The 17,693-nt window shown below is 38.4% G+C and overlaps 2 protein-coding genes across 3 annotated transcripts; both read right to left on the bottom strand.

Annotated features, from left to right (window-relative positions):
* Positions 1 to 979: 979 nt before the first annotated feature.
* On the bottom strand, positions 980 to 8,943 carry oscp1b (organic solute carrier partner 1b). Its single transcript, XM_056381820.1, has 10 exons — positions 7,960 to 8,943; positions 6,366 to 6,520; positions 5,777 to 5,944; positions 4,990 to 5,070; positions 4,765 to 4,868; positions 4,259 to 4,387; positions 3,515 to 3,584; positions 3,127 to 3,266; positions 2,933 to 2,996; positions 980 to 2,070 (listed from the first exon to the last, which is right to left on the bottom strand). Exons 1-10 carry the CDS (start codon positions 8,069 to 8,071, stop codon positions 1,960 to 1,962), a joined length of 1,134 nt encoding a protein of 377 aa, XP_056237795.1. The 5' UTR covers positions 8,072 to 8,943; the 3' UTR covers positions 980 to 1,959.
* Positions 8,944 to 11,791: 2,848 nt separating this feature from the next.
* mrps15 (mitochondrial ribosomal protein S15) lies at positions 11,792 to 16,879 on the bottom strand. Of its 2 annotated transcripts, none has more exons than XM_056381905.1 (8): positions 16,631 to 16,879; positions 13,737 to 13,799; positions 13,570 to 13,645; positions 13,405 to 13,453; positions 13,135 to 13,219; positions 12,965 to 13,023; positions 12,290 to 12,481; positions 11,792 to 12,186 (listed from the first exon to the last, which is right to left on the bottom strand). In XM_056381905.1, exons 1-8 carry the CDS (start codon positions 16,761 to 16,763, stop codon positions 12,091 to 12,093), a joined length of 753 nt encoding a protein of 250 aa, XP_056237880.1. In that variant the 5' UTR covers positions 16,764 to 16,879; the 3' UTR covers positions 11,792 to 12,090. The 2 variants fall into 2 exon arrangements, with proteins under 2 accessions (XP_056237880.1, XP_056237879.1); XM_056381904.1 differs by having other exon boundaries at positions 13,737 to 13,805; positions 16,631 to 16,878.
* Positions 16,880 to 17,693: the final 814 nt, after the last annotated feature.

Below are 17,693 nucleotides of genomic sequence, written 5' to 3' on the forward strand. Positions count from 1 at the left end.
TTTGGTGTGTTTAGGGAAACTAAGGCTGAGTGGACTTTAAAATCTTTCATGTTTGTAAAAGAGATTTTTTAAAATAAGCAACTATTGCTCATTATCTTAGAAATCAAACCTATATTTTTTAATATGCCACTTCAGGAAAATTAATGAGTAATGGAATATGTAGGCAATTTTGCAAATCTGTTTGGTAAAAGACTGTTTTCTTTTGGGCTCTGTCGACTTCAGTGCACAGTCTTGCGGGATGACTGGCATGAGCTCTGGTTTCTGTTTGTTTTGCAGGTTGGCTGTACCCTCAAGGCACATAGTGTTTCTTGTCTCTCCTTTGCCAAGATTATTGGGAAGACCTCACCAGAAACCTCCTCCCTTAGATCAATTCAGAGAAATGTCTCAGCATGTTTTACCTGCATGGTATGCACCGTGTTTGTGTGTGTGTGCATGTGAGTGTGGTTGACTGGGGGAGTGCAGACCTTCAGTCTCACTTTGACTCGCAAGCAGACTGCACACAAATATTGTTGGTACGGATAGCTGTTGCTATAGCAATTCTCATTGTAGATCTGTGGGAGTATCAGGGGAGTCTAATTGTGGATGATATTCAAGCAGTTTTCTTATAATCTGGTTTGGTGGTTAAATACGTGGTATAAATAAATATACTCAAACATCACATTTGTTTATTTACATGTCAGAGTCCTGCACTACTAAATGTGAACTAGAGAAAAACTAAATAAACCTTCCTTGGCCTTTGACCTTTAGTGCATTTTTCACAAGTGTGACTGCTATATCAATGTGTGGTAGTCAGTTGGGACAGATCACATGCAATACATCATTTTTAGAAAGGTTTGACAGCTCCCCCTACTGTTACATCTCATCAACTACAACAAGCTGTTACAGGATTCGTGCCATTATTAACACTCTATTGCATCAGTACCTAAGCCGATGATACAGTTCATACTATATGTGTGAAAATAGAATAAAAAAATAAAAAAATAGTTCAACTATTTATTAAAAATCCTACATTGCACGTTCAACAATTTCAGCAATGTGCACTTCCCTATACACAAAAAAGGATACAATGAAATAAATTAAGTATGCAATAAACATATTTACATATTAGACAATCTCTTATATTGCATCCATCTCTATCATAATTATGCACTCAATAATGAGCACATTTCTGGGACATATCTCAACATTCAGGGACATCACATGGTCGTGGAAAATGTCTTGCTCATACTGTTGCTCCTCATAATGTTCTAAGGTAGTACAGATGTCAGATAAACACATTTCTTACCAAAATAAAGCTCTATGAGAATTTGAATCATGACAGAAAGAGCACTTGGGTTTCCTCTGATTACCCCACAGTATCATTTACTCACTTGTTAATTAGAATATAGAAGAAGTTAACAAACTCCCTCTTAGCATTGTGTAATAAACAAAAATAAAATTATGGACAACAAACTTGAAAATCCTCTAAAACTGTGATGTATTACTGACATTCAAGAGAATGACCTTGTGTGAAATCAAATGTGTATTTTGCGTACAGCTGCGCAGTTTGAATTAGATTTTAAAAATGTAACATCTTGACATTAAACAGACAGATGTTTTGCTATCACCACACACATATGTTCAACACACTGATATAGGTCTACTGTGTATTTTGATGCACTGAAACTCTTTTCAGTTTACAGCATACATACTATTACAGTGTATTACAACTCAAAGCTTGGTTCATGACACATTCTTTGTTGTTAACTATGCAAATTTGCAGTTGTTCATTTGACAACCAATGGAAACACCTGCTCATATCTGCATTTGAAAAGCACCCAAAGGAAGAAGGTTCTCCGGCTGCATGTGAGGTTGCTGCAGTGTTTGTGCAGGTACAGACAACAGACTGGTCTACAGTAGAGTGGACTGCTGACAATGCATTGTGCCCCACCCCCTGGGCATTTCTGTCTGGGTGACATGTCACAGACCATCCATCATGGCCAGAAGGTCGTCTCCTTTGCTGCTAGCACTGGGAGATTGGTCTCCAGACTCTGTGAACTCTCCCATGATCTTGGCCAGCTCAGCATTGCCCTGTTGGTCCGGAAAGACAATGTTATCCACCAATCACAGTGTTGGAGTGGGCACAGGCATTTATACCTCATTAGAGTAAATCCTGTTTGACTGGAAAAGCCTCACATATCTGTTCATTGACTGTACAGTGTAACCTTAAGCCCATCATTAATATAAGCAACATATGGCCAAGGGGGCAAATAATGGCGGTTGTTTATCAAGGCTAAAAGATACCCAACTAGTTGTGAGGCTGACATGTTAGTGCAGACTACAAAGTTTTTGCCACAATTTGCCTGTCCCAGAGAAATTTCTCAGATCTGAGATAAAAACCCTTGTGCATAGCCAAAAAACAAGATGCGCTTGTAGTTGAGGCACCTTTTAATTCAGAGGGTAGTAATCCAATCAGAGCACACAAGGAAACAAGGCTGTGAGAAGGGAAGCGGACCGTCCAAAACAAAACAACCATCATGGCTACAAAGAGGGTAAAGATGGGGATTAGTGTTCTGCGTGGACACAAGACATGGAGGAGAGGCTCATTGAACTCAAGCCCTTGTCAAGCTCCATTTCTAGCCAGGCGTAAAGAAACCTGGCATCATTTGTGACGATTGACTTCTCGCCTGTTTTTGTTGAATCTTGTAATGAATACACCTCATCTGAGATCAGTTGCGTCGTTTATTCACCCTCACATCAACATAACAACAGTCAGGGACAAAGAATTTCTTGTGGGTTAAGCAGTCTTGCAGTCCACACTTGCCCTTAGATGACAGATATATGGTTGGACTATTTGTCACTTAATGTGCAGTAAAATTTTGATTTCAACAACACATATACTAGACATCCAATTCCTTTCTTCTGAAACAGTTTGTGAGTAGATAAGCTTTACCTTTGTTGCTTGGATGTTTATTACTCCATATGAAAGCTCATCTGGCCTTGATATGAATGCCTCTCTGTGATAAAGGAGAGTCACAATGTTAGCTTAGCAAACAATTAAAACAAGTTAAATCTTTTTTAAACAAGGAAGTTTCATTTGATGCCATATAACGCATTGACAGTACACACACAAATAAGGGGACTCACTCTTCTTCCTCATCGGTGGCAAAGAGGTTGACTCGGAAACCGCTGTCTGTGTTTCCTGGTTTCTGAACTTCTAACCCTCCCATTAACTTGGCCAACAAATTCAGCTCCTCTTTGGCCAGAGGGTTGGGAGCAGCATTGACCTGTTGACACACAGTGGATTGTTTACTTCAGATCTTATTAGCAACATGTTTAGCACAAATATTGTGCTAAACATGTTGCTAATAAGATCCTGCTCCTGTTGACGGTGCACCAGGAAGTAGAATATGGTTCTGGACCAGGGTCACTTATGTATGTTATGTATTGTGGACACAGTACAGAGGTCAAGCCTGTTGGAGGCCATCTTTAAAATGTATGCATGTTTACAGTGCTCACAGAAAACCAGTTTCACCTTTGTGTGCTGAGCAGAATTTTTTGACGTTCCTGACATGTGGGTTTCCACAGGACGGCTAACACTGTACCTGAATGAAAAGATGAAAAAGAGACAACACTTATGCCCATGCAACACAGTGTCAAATATAAACAACAAAAGTATAAATGCTTCATTAAAATTGTTCTTTTGCATGATGTCAGTACATTCTGTGTTAATACTGTATCTCAGATATCACTGTATAAATTAGAAGCTAAGTCAAGGGCTAATGAGCAAGCTGGTTTAATCTTATACACAGCTGTCACTTACCCTAGAGACTCCATCAGTTCTACAGAGTGGTAGGGAGTCCTAGGCATTTAAACTTTAGATTATATTGTTCCTACCTTGATGATATACGTAAACATTTAATGTAAAACCAGAGTTTAAATGTGTAAGAGTCCCCAACAGTCAGTAGAAGTGATAAAACCCAGGGTTCCCTGGGGATTAAGGAGACAACCATGAACTGCAATATCTCACAACCGCTCAGGTACCTTTGATTGCATGTCATCTCTCCCCTAATTTCCTGACATCTCTCAACTGTTGACTGTCAATATAGGCATAAAATGCCAAGATAAACTTTAGAGAATGATCAAACATCTTGGGTGACTGGTGGCACATTGTCCAGAGGCCTTTGACTTAGTTCCTCTAAATATCTCATGACCTGAATGATGGAGTCATTAACCCACTGTCCCACTGACCCATTGCTAAAGGACCATAAAGTCGTACATGTTTGTGCCTAGTTTGGTGACCCTGTCTCCAAATATCTCAAAAGATCCTTCCCGGGTGGCAGAGGTGTAGCTTCCTCCATTGTTGAACTGCAGCCTGTTCACCTCTTCACCAGTACAGCTAAACATCCTGGAAATACCAGACACAAAAACACAAAATTTCTCTGATGAAAGTAGTTCCCTTTAGTGGAACCCTTTAGTTGTCTGTTATGTATTAAATGTTTCACTGTGGACATACAATCCTTAAGTAATTTGATCCCAGCTAAACATACATCACATCTAAAATTAGAATGCAAAGACTTGTTCAACAAAACCTCTGTAATGCAATTAGCTGCAGATAGGCCTACTTAACATCAGATTACAGTGTCTGGGAACAATCAGAAAAGAAAGTGTATGAAAGACAAAAAGGCAAACATTAAAGACCAAAGGCACATTTTTTTCTCCACAAAGCCACTTGTTTATTCTCACTATCTCCATCATTCTTTAGAGTGAAGATTACAGTGCTACCTTATCAGCCCAGGAACTTGTGTTCCATGAGGCACAGGACCACTGGTGGGAAGTACAAAGCGGCCATTAGAGTTCTGTACTTTGTCCTTCAGGAAAATAGACACCTGGCACAGAAGAAGACACACAGCAAAAAGCTTGTGAAGAGAATGAAACAAAACAAAAAAACCCAGTATCTTCTAATTATGCCCTCTCCATTATTAAATGTTAACTGTTAAATGGACTTACCCTTATATGCATGTCTTGGAAGAAGATTAGAAGAGTTTGTCTAATCAGCTGGAAGTCACCACTAGACAAGGGTGTATACATCTAAAAAGTGAAAATGAAAGTCAAAATTAAAAATATCTGAAAAGAAAAAGAGGAGAAAAGGTGTATACTTCAGAGTTGGAAATGAACTGAATGGAAACAGAAACACACCCTCCATGTACTAGCAGCTGTATATTCAGTCAAACCTCCATTTCTATTAGTGGTACAAGTCACTGCCCCTTAAAATGCTGATATTGAATTCTTCTGTTGTTGCCTTGATATCAGTTTGTAGTTCGATTGGATGTTTACTTCATCTACCTTATTTTGACTGGTAATAAAGGTGGACCTTGATACTGTTTTCTGTTGTATGACAAACCCTGACATGTGTTTCCTATTCTTGGCCAGGCAAGTTGTACTACATGGCGGTTTCTTTAATCCTGCCCGAGGAGAAGCAATGACTCGCAATGTATCACCAGATATGTTAGTGTAAAGCCAGTTCATGATATACAGTTGAGTATGCATGACTAAAACTCTAATAAAAATATTCCTGTTTTTACATTTGAAGTTCTTTCCCCCTCTACTTTATTTCTCTTTGTATTATTTGACAAGTTTTGGTACCTTTTTGCATTTTTCCTCTTTCGACATATGACCTAGTTCACTAACGGCCAAAACCTCAAACAACTTGCAGCACACTGCAGAAAGCACCTATAGACAATGTGTGATGTTGCTACCCATTCCTGTAAAAAGGGTTAAGTCACACGTTTCGTACCTCTATGAGCTGTCGGTATGTCTCATCAACCTGACTGAGAATGCTGGGAGTGTCTTTCACAAAGTCCTTGATTGCATCCATGTGGTTGAAGGACACTAGGAGGATATCCTTTGGCCGGGGACACAGGAGTACCTGGTACTTGAATGCCATGGTCATCAAGTCATAGAGCTGTAAAGAGGAAGACATGCATCACTTGATTGACTCATGCATTAAAAACCACCAACTGATTCTGTTGCATAACAAACAGCAGAGGGAGCCACATCTAGTATATGAGATATATACATTATATACGCTACTACTGCTATACACTTGTTATATAAATATAAAGTATTGATTGATGTGTTGATTTATGTCATGTAGATGCAAAGCATGTTAGATTTTGAAATACAATTCTAGTGTGTATACTGATGAACCTATAAGACAAACTGGGATCACTGTGCGGTTGATGGTTGATGGACAGTTAGTATGTGGATAAAGTTTGTGTGATGATGTGGAAATTCAAATTAAAGGAAAAAAGGAACAGAATTCAAAGAATTCAAAATGTACAGGTTATAAAACAGTATACAGCTGTAGGCCAACATCACTCTACCTTGTCCATGCTAGCTTGATTGAGTCTCATTATGGAGGCATGGGCCAGCCTATCGAACACAGTCCGCAGGGCCTTCTTGGAGTAAAGCTCCTGTGGCTTGAAAAGCTCCTCCAGGAACTTTTTGTTGAACATGGTGGTGATGATGTCATTCATAACTAATGAGGCAAACAGCACAACAGAAATCCACAAAAAGTTAACTAAGGTTGGACAAATGTAGGCTCAGAAGCAGGCAGATGAGCATTCTATACTACATGTTGGCCAAAACCATTTCATCCAATGCCTAATCCCAAAGGCCCTAACAAAGCAGCAGCATGGAAAGCCATTAGCATGTATCCTACTTGGTAGCAGGCCTGCAGCCAGGTAGGAAAATTGCAGTGTTTGAACTCCCCTTAGCCTTTTTGTCAATTACCATTGCAACTGACAAAAATGATCACAATCATATTTTCCAAACATTTCACATACTTTTTATCACCTCAAAGGTGAGGTTGGGTCGTATTTTCTGTAGTGCTACTTACCCATAAACAAGCCAAAGTTCAACTGAAAAAAGGAGCTGTGACAAGTACAACACTACTCTCAGAGCAAAGACAGACAGTGTGGTGACCCCAGATGAACTTCTTGAAATATGCAGAAAAACAAGTGAAATGTACACTTACAGACAACCACAGTACATTGTTTGACAGCTGATCTATGCATATGAGGTTTCATCTGTTGTGTATTTATCATAGCCAAAGCAGAGTGAAGAGCTACTAATGCATCGGTGCATAACTATACTGAAGCTCTGGAATAATACCTCTCTTTCTGTCCTCCTCTATCCAGCCAGCTATTGAGGAAACTTTATGAATTAAAAGGAGATAGATAAATGCAATGATGCTCTGAAAACATCTCAAGACTTCATTCAATGTGGTCAAATGAGGCTCAAATGAGGCATTTAATGAGTCGAACAGTACTGTGCAAAAGCTTTTTTTTGGCACTTTAGATGTTCAATTTCTAATCCATCATGCAATACCATCAGGGTGACATCTGATCAGTCCCAAATGTATCTGCAGCAAGACAAGAACACCAAACACACATCCAGGGTTATAAAATTATCTTCAGCAACAACAACAAAAAAAAACCCTAACAGATCTGGTGCTGCTGGTCGGCTACAGCAAGATTTTTCCGGTCACTCCACTTTGTATGATGTTAACTGATAAATAAATACCATTCATTGCATTATCTCTGAAAGCATCCTTACTTTACTTTTAGTGCTCTAAAACGTTTGCACCGTACTGCACACATACTGTATGTGTATGTGACTATTATTCATTTCATGTTATTTTGGGAATATAGATAGAGAAGTTCACTGACAATGGACCACTGGGATGTTAGTTATGATTTTATCAAAAATATGTGGATTTACAAGCTACAGCCAATTGACTGATTAACTTTAACTCTTGACTTGACTTTATATGACTTTATCTGAATCACCGACACTTGTGAATACACCGTCCTGTAAACGGACAAACCAGCTTTACTGAATGTGCAGTTATAACGTTAACGCTTCACTGCAGGGTGACATTTGTGTTGTTAGCTGGATAGCTGCTAAGCTAGCTACCTTTCTTAGCTTTGTCAGCAGGGATATTCTGAGCTCGAAGCCGCTGGTCCAGGATGTACAGCATCTCCCCACCGAGGTTGATGAAGAGCAGCGGCAGAGTCCTTGAAGACATGATGGTATTTGGACGGCCGAATGTCTCCAGATAACAGCGGTAGCTAACGATTGTAGCTAGCTCGAATGCTTGCCGATGGGGTATCTATCTGTTTGGTAAAGCCTCTTCTGGTTGCCAGGCCACGAAGAAAACAGCCAATCGGAGGGCTGTGCGTTGTAACGTACTGGAAAAGGGAGGGGTCAGGCTGATGTGAAAGCTGCTGTTTAACCATAGTGTGAATTAAATTGAGCATCCAGTGCACATGCAATATAATCCAAAGTCCCTAACTGAAAATCACAGCTAAAAATACAATCTGAATAATTTATTTATTCAGTGTCAGAACAAAATTCTGCAACACTTAGTTTAGAGTAGTGGTTCCCAACCTACGCTACTCCAAATTCACACAAATGTAAATGTTTCATATTTTGTGTTTGTTCCTGTAAAATACTGGGCACTTTCACCCATTTAAGCCTCCAAAACCCTTAAAATAAAACAATGACAGATAGATAAATTACTCTTTGGTTTAACTGCTCTCAACTTTGGTCCACACTGAGGCCATAACCTGTAATAACAACATGAAAAAAATAAATAAATCAAATTTCTATTGACAATGTTGTAGAAATGTTTTATGCTTAAACACAATTAATAATGTGAATGAATAATGCAATTTATTTACACTACAGTAGTACTAAAACACACTGTTACACAAACACACACACAGTATAAGGCTAAAGGTAAAATTAACTTTTCATACATTGAATTGCATATTTCATTAGCTGCTCGATATATTTTATCTGCATGAAAGTTACAATTAACAAATTACTTCCACAATAGCAGGACATCAATAACAAACAGAAGATACTGTATAGAGTGGGCCTGAATCCTTCATATCTTTTTACTGTGAAATCTCTCCGTTCCTGATGCGGATTTCTCGTGCCATCCTGCACACCTCGCAAAGTCCACAGAAAAAAGTCATCAAGGCATCGTTGCATACTGTTCCCTGTGGTTAAAAGATTGCAAAAAAAAAATCACAACATAAGATGTCAACCCTCAGTTAGGACATTGCTGCAATAGAGATTTCGTAATATCAGGGAGCACCCACTATTTCTAAAGTTTATCAAGTCTTTCACAAGAGCCAAGTTAACAGTCAGTCAGTGAAACTAGCCAAAGCATGAGAAAAAGGCTTCTGACAAGTTTGGAATATATATTAACTAAATTGTTCATATAAGTGACATACCTGAATACCATAGGTCAGCCTCATATGAGTCCTCATGGCTGCTAAGCCTCCTGGCACACAACCCAAGCAGCAGTTTTCTCCATACTTATTAGCTGTGTAGCAGCTCAAAGCAATTGGACAGAAAAAACCAACAGCACCTGCAAAAAAGAAATTGCATTGTGAATATGTGAGGCAAAATGTTTTTAGTGTCTCAGAAAAAAAGTTAAGTGGGGCCAAAATGTGTCTGACGTGTATGACAAAAACGAAATAATGTCAAAATGAAGCATCTTGAATTTTACTCACAGATTAAGCAGTCACTACAGCAGGAGCACAAGCCTGTGCTCCACTCTCCTGTTTGGACATTTGTCCCGAAGCTGCCTGCTCCTGGCTGATGGGTGATCACTGGGTTTGACATTTTGGATTGCTGGATCGGCTAGGTGATTTTGATTAAGCTGCCTAGTTAAGAACAAATTGAGTTGTTAGGACTGGAACAGAGTAAAAGTGTAGAAAAGCTGTGGGAGAAATGAACTCAACCAATCTTTCCATCTACCACAGTTGTTTCACATTTGGTCATATCCACTTATATATGATGCTATTAATTTCCAGAGTACGAGACGTCATGCTCTAAGCCTAATACAGATTCCATGTGTTATTCAGACTCCACAGCTCAGTCAGTATTAATGAAGCCTCCTTTCAAAGCACGTAATGTATCAACAGACATTTCATGGACTTGGAAGTCTTCCTCAACACAATCAGTGTGCAACACTTCAGCTTCTCATCCACTACGGTTGCTCAGAAAATATTTTGCTACGGTATTTGTATTTCAGTCTTGAAAGACTTGACTTGAAAAATGTTAAATATTTCAAGAATAACATTGTTTACATCATAGGTCTGAACTAGATCAAAATACTGGTATATAAAAAGTATTATTAACCATTTTGACTGGTAAATGTCACCATAGTAAAGTATAAAAGGTCATACTATGAGCCATGAATACAAAATATTACATACAAAGGCATGTAAAATGAATATGAAGCTGATGATCGACCCGAAGTACAAAAGAACATGCGAGGGTCCATGTTATCTTATATCAATGCTGTCAAAAGGAGTTTAATGTGAATGCACAACTTTTAAAATACAAGCACAAATATAGTTTTTGAGATTGAATGAATATCATTTAAAGTAAATTAATAGTGAATTCTAACGTTAATCTGCTGTGAGAGGAAAGAGAGGTGTCACTTACCAGAAGAATCTGTCAGTCTGCACTCCTCCTGATCAAACTGACAAACTACGCACCACACAGGAAACTGTGACGAGCTTGAGCTGTGAAAAGCTGTTTTGCTAACAAACTGCTGTTTAAAGATGAGAAAGATCTGTGGTAATTCACTGGCAACATTGGAGCTTAAAAGAGAATCATCTTGGATATAAAAAAAGAACAGCAACAGATCATTGTTACTTGTGTATCTGTTAGGATGTTGGATTTCAATGGTTTTTTAATCTCACATGTGATCATGACAGTTAAGAGAACTCATGCAGCATTCAAGCATCTTGTAGACCACATTTTCACAGAACTCCCGCAAATGCATCACGTCCTTTTTGTCACTTGGCTTGAGGTTTTAGTCAACCTGTGTCACCACTGCAGTTTGTAAAGGAAGGGCTGCATTTACTCAAGATTTGAATCAGCACAAGAACTTTTAAAAAATAAAAAATTAATTAAAACCCTGTCAGGGAATGGAGATGTTCATATATTTGGCCTTGTTACACTCACACACGGTTTCATTTGTTAGTATTCCAAAACTAAGATCTGAAATGATTTGATAGATTAATGGAAACTTGCGGTATAGTGGAGCCTATACGCACAGTGCAGTCAGAGAGTAGTGATGGTGATATCTCTGGAATTTATTTCGTCATCAAGCATATTTGATATGAAATGTTGACCTTGAGGTTTATTTCTGACGCCATAACTTGTTGGGATGTTTTACACATTAAAGTGAGAACCTTTTAGTATTTGGACAAATTAAGAGAAACATTGAAATAGAAGACAGCAACCCCACCTGTACAGCCTCTAAAACGACCGGTTTCATCAACTTCTCTCTATGTGACAAATGTTTTACTCATTGCAGGAATTTTGCAGCGGATTCATCATATTGTATAACTATTCCTGTTATTGTTTCTGGCTCCTGTGTTGTATTTAATAGCCTTTTCACCTTATTCACACACGCCTCAAGCATCATACTGTCATGTGAGAAAGACACTGAAGAGTGTGAGCAGAATGCGGATTTAAATAATTTGGCACAAAGCCTGCAGAGAAACGCCTAAACAGTACTGAAACAATGAGAATTTTAGTATTAATACTGTGATTACTTAATATCTAATATTATGCAACATCTTTCTGGAGACATATCTAACTTTTAGTAGTTTTTGATAAAACTACAGGAAGTTTGCCTTTGACAGATCTGTGTACAATCTAGTTGAGTTAGCTACTTAAGGAAACACTTTGCACAAATGAGCAATGGCCAGTTCACTTGTTTTGTGCAGATACATCTTTAATTGATGGCAATATATTTCAGCACAAACAAAATTTCAAAGCTCATTTTAACATCACTTTCTAGGTCACTTTATTCAATTTAATTCTGACACTTTGAGGCAACTCTGACATCAACCTGAAAGCAAAAACAAATAATATTTTATGATGGTACCATGTGAAAAAAGGGAGTTGGTTATCAGCATGCCGCATTACCACATCTAAAGGTGTAAAAGTAAAGACGCTGGTCAAGACAAACATGTAGAATCAAGCGTTGTAATATACAGTATATGTTGACTTTTATTGGGCCTTGGCTGCCTCTGTCCCCGTGGAGGCTATACTTTTCTTCATCTGTAGTCTCTTCTCTGCCTTCTGCTTCTGCACCTCTTTGAAGACCTGTGAAAAGACACACGAAAAAGCGTCAGAGGAGGCACAACACCTTCACAATACCCAACATGTTCATCACCACACTAGAATAACAGGGTCATTTCTTTGCTACCTTAATGCAGAGCGCCTTCTTGGCCACCCAGCGACGGGTGGCCCGTCTGTAGTACTCTGGGGGGAAGGTGTAAGTGATGCCCAGCTGCTCACACACTCTCTCAAAGGCATCATAGCGAACCAACCTAAGGTGTTTCAAAAGTTTTTTTCTTCGGTCAATGGCCATGAGCATCCGCCTCTTGTTAGCTTTGTCCTGGAATGAAAAAATACATGAAAGATTGGAGTTGGAAATCAAATGTGATTCAAAGAGGCCCAAATAGGAAGAAATGAGGACCTCAAGTGAAGCAAAATTTCTGCTTATCAAAGAAAGAAACATTCCAAAAGGTTACACAACCTCTATTCCCTATATATGTCAGTTTTAACAAAAATGTTCAATGTATGATGTAACATGGAAATTTCCAACCATGACTGTGCTACGCATGTTTTTATTTCATGTGGGGGAGTATATACAGGATATCCTGTAGTTCACGCACACATGACACCAGAGGAAGGCAGAGAGGAAATGTGGGGACATATACGTGAACAGTTCTAGTTGTGCAAGTCAACACCAATAATACATGTTACATCATCAAAAGATTTTTTTTTATAAAGACTGCCCATAGAACAAGTTTCCCTGCTTAGAATGCAAGGGAGAAAAATGATCCTAAAATGATGCCGACTCTACTCCCTCGCTCACCTTGTGATGTTTCTGCAAGTGCTCCTGATAGTTTCGGATTCTTGCTGTCAAACTAGCCACTGAAGGGAAAGACAATAAAAGGGGAATCAGCATACAATTAAAATAGGCTAGATCCTCTCTTTGTACTTCAGTGAGAACATTTTGTGCAACACTGAAGCAAAGGATCTCACCTCGGACTTCCACAGAGTCTCGGTCATTCTCATCCCTCTGGACTTTTGCAACCAGCTGTTCCTTTTTCAGCTGTAGCTTGTCACTCTGAGGACATGATCACAGAGTAATCAATTACCTGTTTATGACTCTACTTTTTCAAAGAGGCACGTGAGTGTACATTTCAAAAAAAAAAAAAAAAAATCAATCAATCAATAGCATCAAAATTACTGGAGAAAAAGAAAACAGAATAAAAACATGGCAAAGCAATCTGTTGTGACATGACAACTTACATGACACGCTAACTCCAATGAAAGAAGTCTTTTGACAAGATCATCAGTCCTGTTAACAGAAAAAACCTTGTTAGAAAAGTAGTAGATTCATGTAATAAATATATCAATATAATTAATCATAAATATACTTTTACTCCTTTTATGGAAGGTAAGGTATATATGTACGTTTGAGCGAGGGGTACAGCTGCATAATCCATCCTCAGCATTGTTGGAGGAAGATCGCTGAGCTGGCTTGGAGGGCCTGGAAGAAACAAAAGATTTGGTTGAAAGATGAACATTTCAAAAATGTCAGAATATGGTGAAATTAGTGACGAAGCAGCCTCATAAGATACCTGTCTTCTTTTTCTTTGCACCCCGAGCATAATGTCTCACTGCTGGTGGAATGGCAAAGCTCCCTGGAACTTAAGAGAGAGGAAAAAAATAATAAATGTGTAGTGAGTGGACAGAATGATGGAAACAACCAAACACAACTTGATGACGGCTAATATGAGCTCAGAAGACGCCCAACAGCTGCCTGAAGAACAGGGGAATCCATAAGAAAAACTGCAATGTGTTCCAATGTTGCAGGACAAACTAATACATGACATTGGCCAGACACAAAAAAATTAACTCAGTGAACGATTAGCAATTGCCAGTCAAACATGATTCAACTATACGGAAACTTCAAATAAGGCAAAGGAACTACTACTACTGCTACTGCTACTGCTACTACAGGGATGACTCAAGGCATCAGTGACAGTTTCAACAAAGATGCATGAGTGTCACAAGCTGGTTTGTATGTCAAGTCTACTGCAACAACACTTAATAAGAAGCACAAAAGCTGAAGCGCAATTCAATAATGGAGTATGGTCTGATGATCAGCCTTTTCCTTTTATAAACCACTCATCTTTTTATTCAAAAAAAGCCAAATATAGTTTACATGTGGTGAAATAAAGCGGTGGGTTTATATCTTTTTATTAAGTCCAATTAATTAGGCAAATAGGCCATTTTTAGGACCCGGACCATAAATGCAAACAAAGTTATCTCATGTTTACATAAACCAAGATGTTATAACCCTTTGTAGACATCCTGATCTATTCTAAAAATCTGATTTTATCTTAAATTTGACATCATTGCAAGTAGGATCAAAGCTGATCTAAAAGGAAAAAAGATAGCCTTGCTCTTTGTACTTGAGTTTCATATATTCATACTATATAGCAAGATTCTGACATTAACTGTGTATAGCGACATGTTCACTAGCCCCTCAGGTTGTGAATTAATGCATACCAAGGATGACAAAAGTATGTCTGAGGAGTTCCATGTTCTTTGTACAGAGCCCTCTTTTAATACTTTTGAAAGTAAGCTCTAAAAGACCCTTTAAGTGTGATCACTCCTGCATGTAGAGAAGCCTTTCTGCTAGTTACCAAACGCAGCATTAGAATATATTTTATTGCATACTACTTAGCATGAAGGCGATATTGTTTGCATTATAAGCTTCTTAGTGAGAGAAGCATTTCTACTCTGTTGTGTGAGAATTTTTTTACAGGCTCATAACTGATCTAGTTTAAGCTGCAGGACTCAGAACACAAGCAAGATAATGTGTAAAACTTGGCCACCCCCCCACCCCCCACCCCCCTCTGATAACACAACCAGGCACATATCAGATGATGAGGACTGTGGTTTTCAATATCATAAAACACCAAATGATGTTGTTTCCCGTGAAATAGTGGTGGTTGATCCCTACATCAGAAATCCAGATGCATGTAAAATTAACATCATGGTGCACTGAACCTGTTCTGGTGTCTCAGTGCTCTCTGCCCATTTCTCAGAATTACATAAAATGTAAACCTTTCTCCAACTATGCAAAAGCTGACCTTTTCGACTGTCAACTGGTTGACAGTCGAGCCTGTTAATGGAGTTCAGTTACATCGGTGACCGTCAAGATGACAAAGATAAGGTGTCACAATGGGAAAATAGGTTTTGGCATTTTAGTAGACTTGAGGGGGAAATGAAACTATAGCTGCTGTAGATGCTCTTGATATGATCATAATAAAGCTAGATGTTGCATTAGATTAACCAGACAAAGGAGCACTGAGTGGTAAGTAACCACACACAAGCATTGAGTGAGAAGTGACTTTGAAGCAACCAAAACATCAATGCAAGCTCTGCAGCAGAGATGGGTTTGAGGTGGGCTGTTTTGTTTTTTGAGCAATTAACCTGCAACGCAGATAATTTGTCCGTTTCCTTTTCACATTATAAATGCTGTTTGTCAGACATCTTTAACAGTACTGCTACTAAAAGCAGCCCACCTATAACAATGTCTTTTTTTAGTTAGACCTCAAATTCAAGCCCCTTTCAGTTTGCATTGATATGGGTTGAACAGTGCACACAACCCACTGTTGCACTAATACCACTTGTAGTTTACAGGCGTGCAATGTCTCCCAACAACCTATAATCAGATTAAAGAAACATTTTACAGTTTACATCACTGTCTATGGAAGGCAAGAGTAAATATTGACAACTTTTGTCTATTAAAATCAAGACCTTAAAATTTTAAGGCCTTGTTTCCATAACATTCACTTTTCTCAATAGTTTAAGTTTAATTTCAGTTTAGTTTAACTAAATTGAGTGACTATGGGCATTTTTAGGGTAATTAATCTATATAATCTCGAGCTACAACCATTTTGATTTTTTTTTTTTTTTTTTTACTTTCCTGCCCGTGGAGAAGCTTTACTGCTAGTTAGCATGAAGGGCATGTTGTCTCCAAAGCAAGCTTCGAAGTGAGGGAAGCATGTTTACAGGACGATAATACAACTCATCTACAAGTTTAAACTGCATGACTCAAGGAGTACAAGCAAGATCACCCGTCAAACACTGGCTACATGTTTGTTGTGATATGTTCAAGGTTTAGTTTAAGCTAGGTTAAGAATGAAAACTGGCACTCGGAGGGAAAACAAGCTCACAATATACACAATTACTGAACGTGCCTCAATGAAAGTCATACACTATTAAGCATTTTAATTTAGAAGTGCTGCCTTGAATGCTATTTCACAAGTAGTGAGGCGCTTTTCGCCACTGCAGCTCTCTGCAGTGCCCACTACTGTTGATATTAGGTAACGGATGGTGCCCTAGTTTAAGTGTCGACAGAATAGCAGTAAACAACCGGGTGTATTGAGATACATTAGCCAGCTGTTTGCTCCACAAATCTGGTTCCGCGTGTTTTTCCTTCTAGCTCGCTCGGGCTTACCGCAGCTGACTCTCGGTCCCGTTAATAAAGCCGAGTTGCATGTCCACGGTTTCACTGGCGTAGCAGAGGACAGCTCTCGCAAAACACCAGTTGAAGATTTCAGGACGGTCCGCAGAGCTATGTTTGTGAACATGGCTCACAGGAGCGCTAACAAGGTAGAAAATAAATTCACTGAAAGTGAAGGAAATGTGACAGGTAGTTGTATTCGACCCCTACATGAGGTTCGCCATTTTTACTAGACCAAACTAGCCGAGCGAGGACGGAGGGATGTTTGTCCTAGGCTAAGATAACGATCCCAGAACACATCGATTGGTTCAATTAGATTCATCAGTTTCGATTTCTCTCACAAAAACAACAGTGAATTTAGATTTGTAGCCCCCTTGTTCACTTTTAATTTAATTTTAGCATTATAGATTGTTAGCTAAACAACTAAATCATTCTATTTACTGTATTTGAGAAGGTTTGTAGTGGCTTTAGTTAGAAACAAGTAGGTTTCAGGTTGAATGATGTGTTTAGCTAGTATAAAAACACGAACAATAAAGGAATTAATCAAAAATACTCAAACAGTAATGGTTTATATGTTATTGTAAATCAACTAAATGGTATTGTATCTGTCCATATTAATATGAATATGGACATTTACAATACCAAATTGCTCTGGTAGCTATGTTATATATTTCTAAATTACAGTCAAAAGCAGAGTATAATCAAGGGTGGAGGTTTCAAAAAATCTTATGATCTTATAATAATAAATACAACTTCCCAGTTTCTAATTGAATTAATATTAATCCCTTTATGCAGTGTAACATCCATTTCCTCCATCTTTTACAACTAAATTGATTTATAAAGCTGTTTGGGCTTCACTGAAATGAATGAGCAAATATAGTCATAAAATTAAGTGTCTCACTTAACTCAGAGTTAACCTTAAGTCAGGATCCTGTTAAAGTTGATACTTTTTAGACCCATTTCAATGAAAAAACAAACCCACAAAAACAACAAAACCTTAGTTGGATTTATTTAGTCTAGAAACCATTTGCCAAAAAGGGCCTCAGTTTACCTGAAA

Source organism: Seriola aureovittata, chromosome 7 (assembly GCF_021018895.1).
Source record: "Seriola aureovittata isolate HTS-2021-v1 ecotype China chromosome 7, ASM2101889v1, whole genome shotgun sequence".
Taxonomy (NCBI): Eukaryota; Metazoa; Chordata; class Actinopteri; order Carangiformes; family Carangidae; genus Seriola; species Seriola aureovittata.

Coding starts and splice junctions, on each gene's coding strand:
- oscp1b (XM_056381820.1), bottom strand. CDS start 8,071: ATGTCTTCAAGGACTCTGCCGCTGCTCTTCATCAACCTCGGTGGGGAG. Junction 6,521..7,959: donor TGCTGACAAAGCTAAGAAAG/GTAGCTAGCTTA, acceptor TTGCCTCATTAG/TTATGAATGACATCATCACC. Junction 5,945..6,365: donor ATCAAGCTAGCATGGACAAG/GTAGAGTGATGT, acceptor TCCTCTTTACAG/CTCTATGACTTGATGACCAT.
- mrps15 (XM_056381904.1), bottom strand. CDS start 16,763: ATGTTCACAAACATAGCTCTGCGGACCGTCCTGAAATCTTCAACTGGT. Junction 13,806..16,630: donor GGGACCGAGAGTCAGCTGCG/GTAAGCCCGAGC, acceptor CTCTCTCTTAAG/TTCCAGGGAGCTTTGCCATT. Junction 13,646..13,736: donor TGCAAAGAAAAAGAAGACAG/GTATCTTATGAG, acceptor TGTTTCTTCCAG/GCCCTCCAAGCCAGCTCAGC.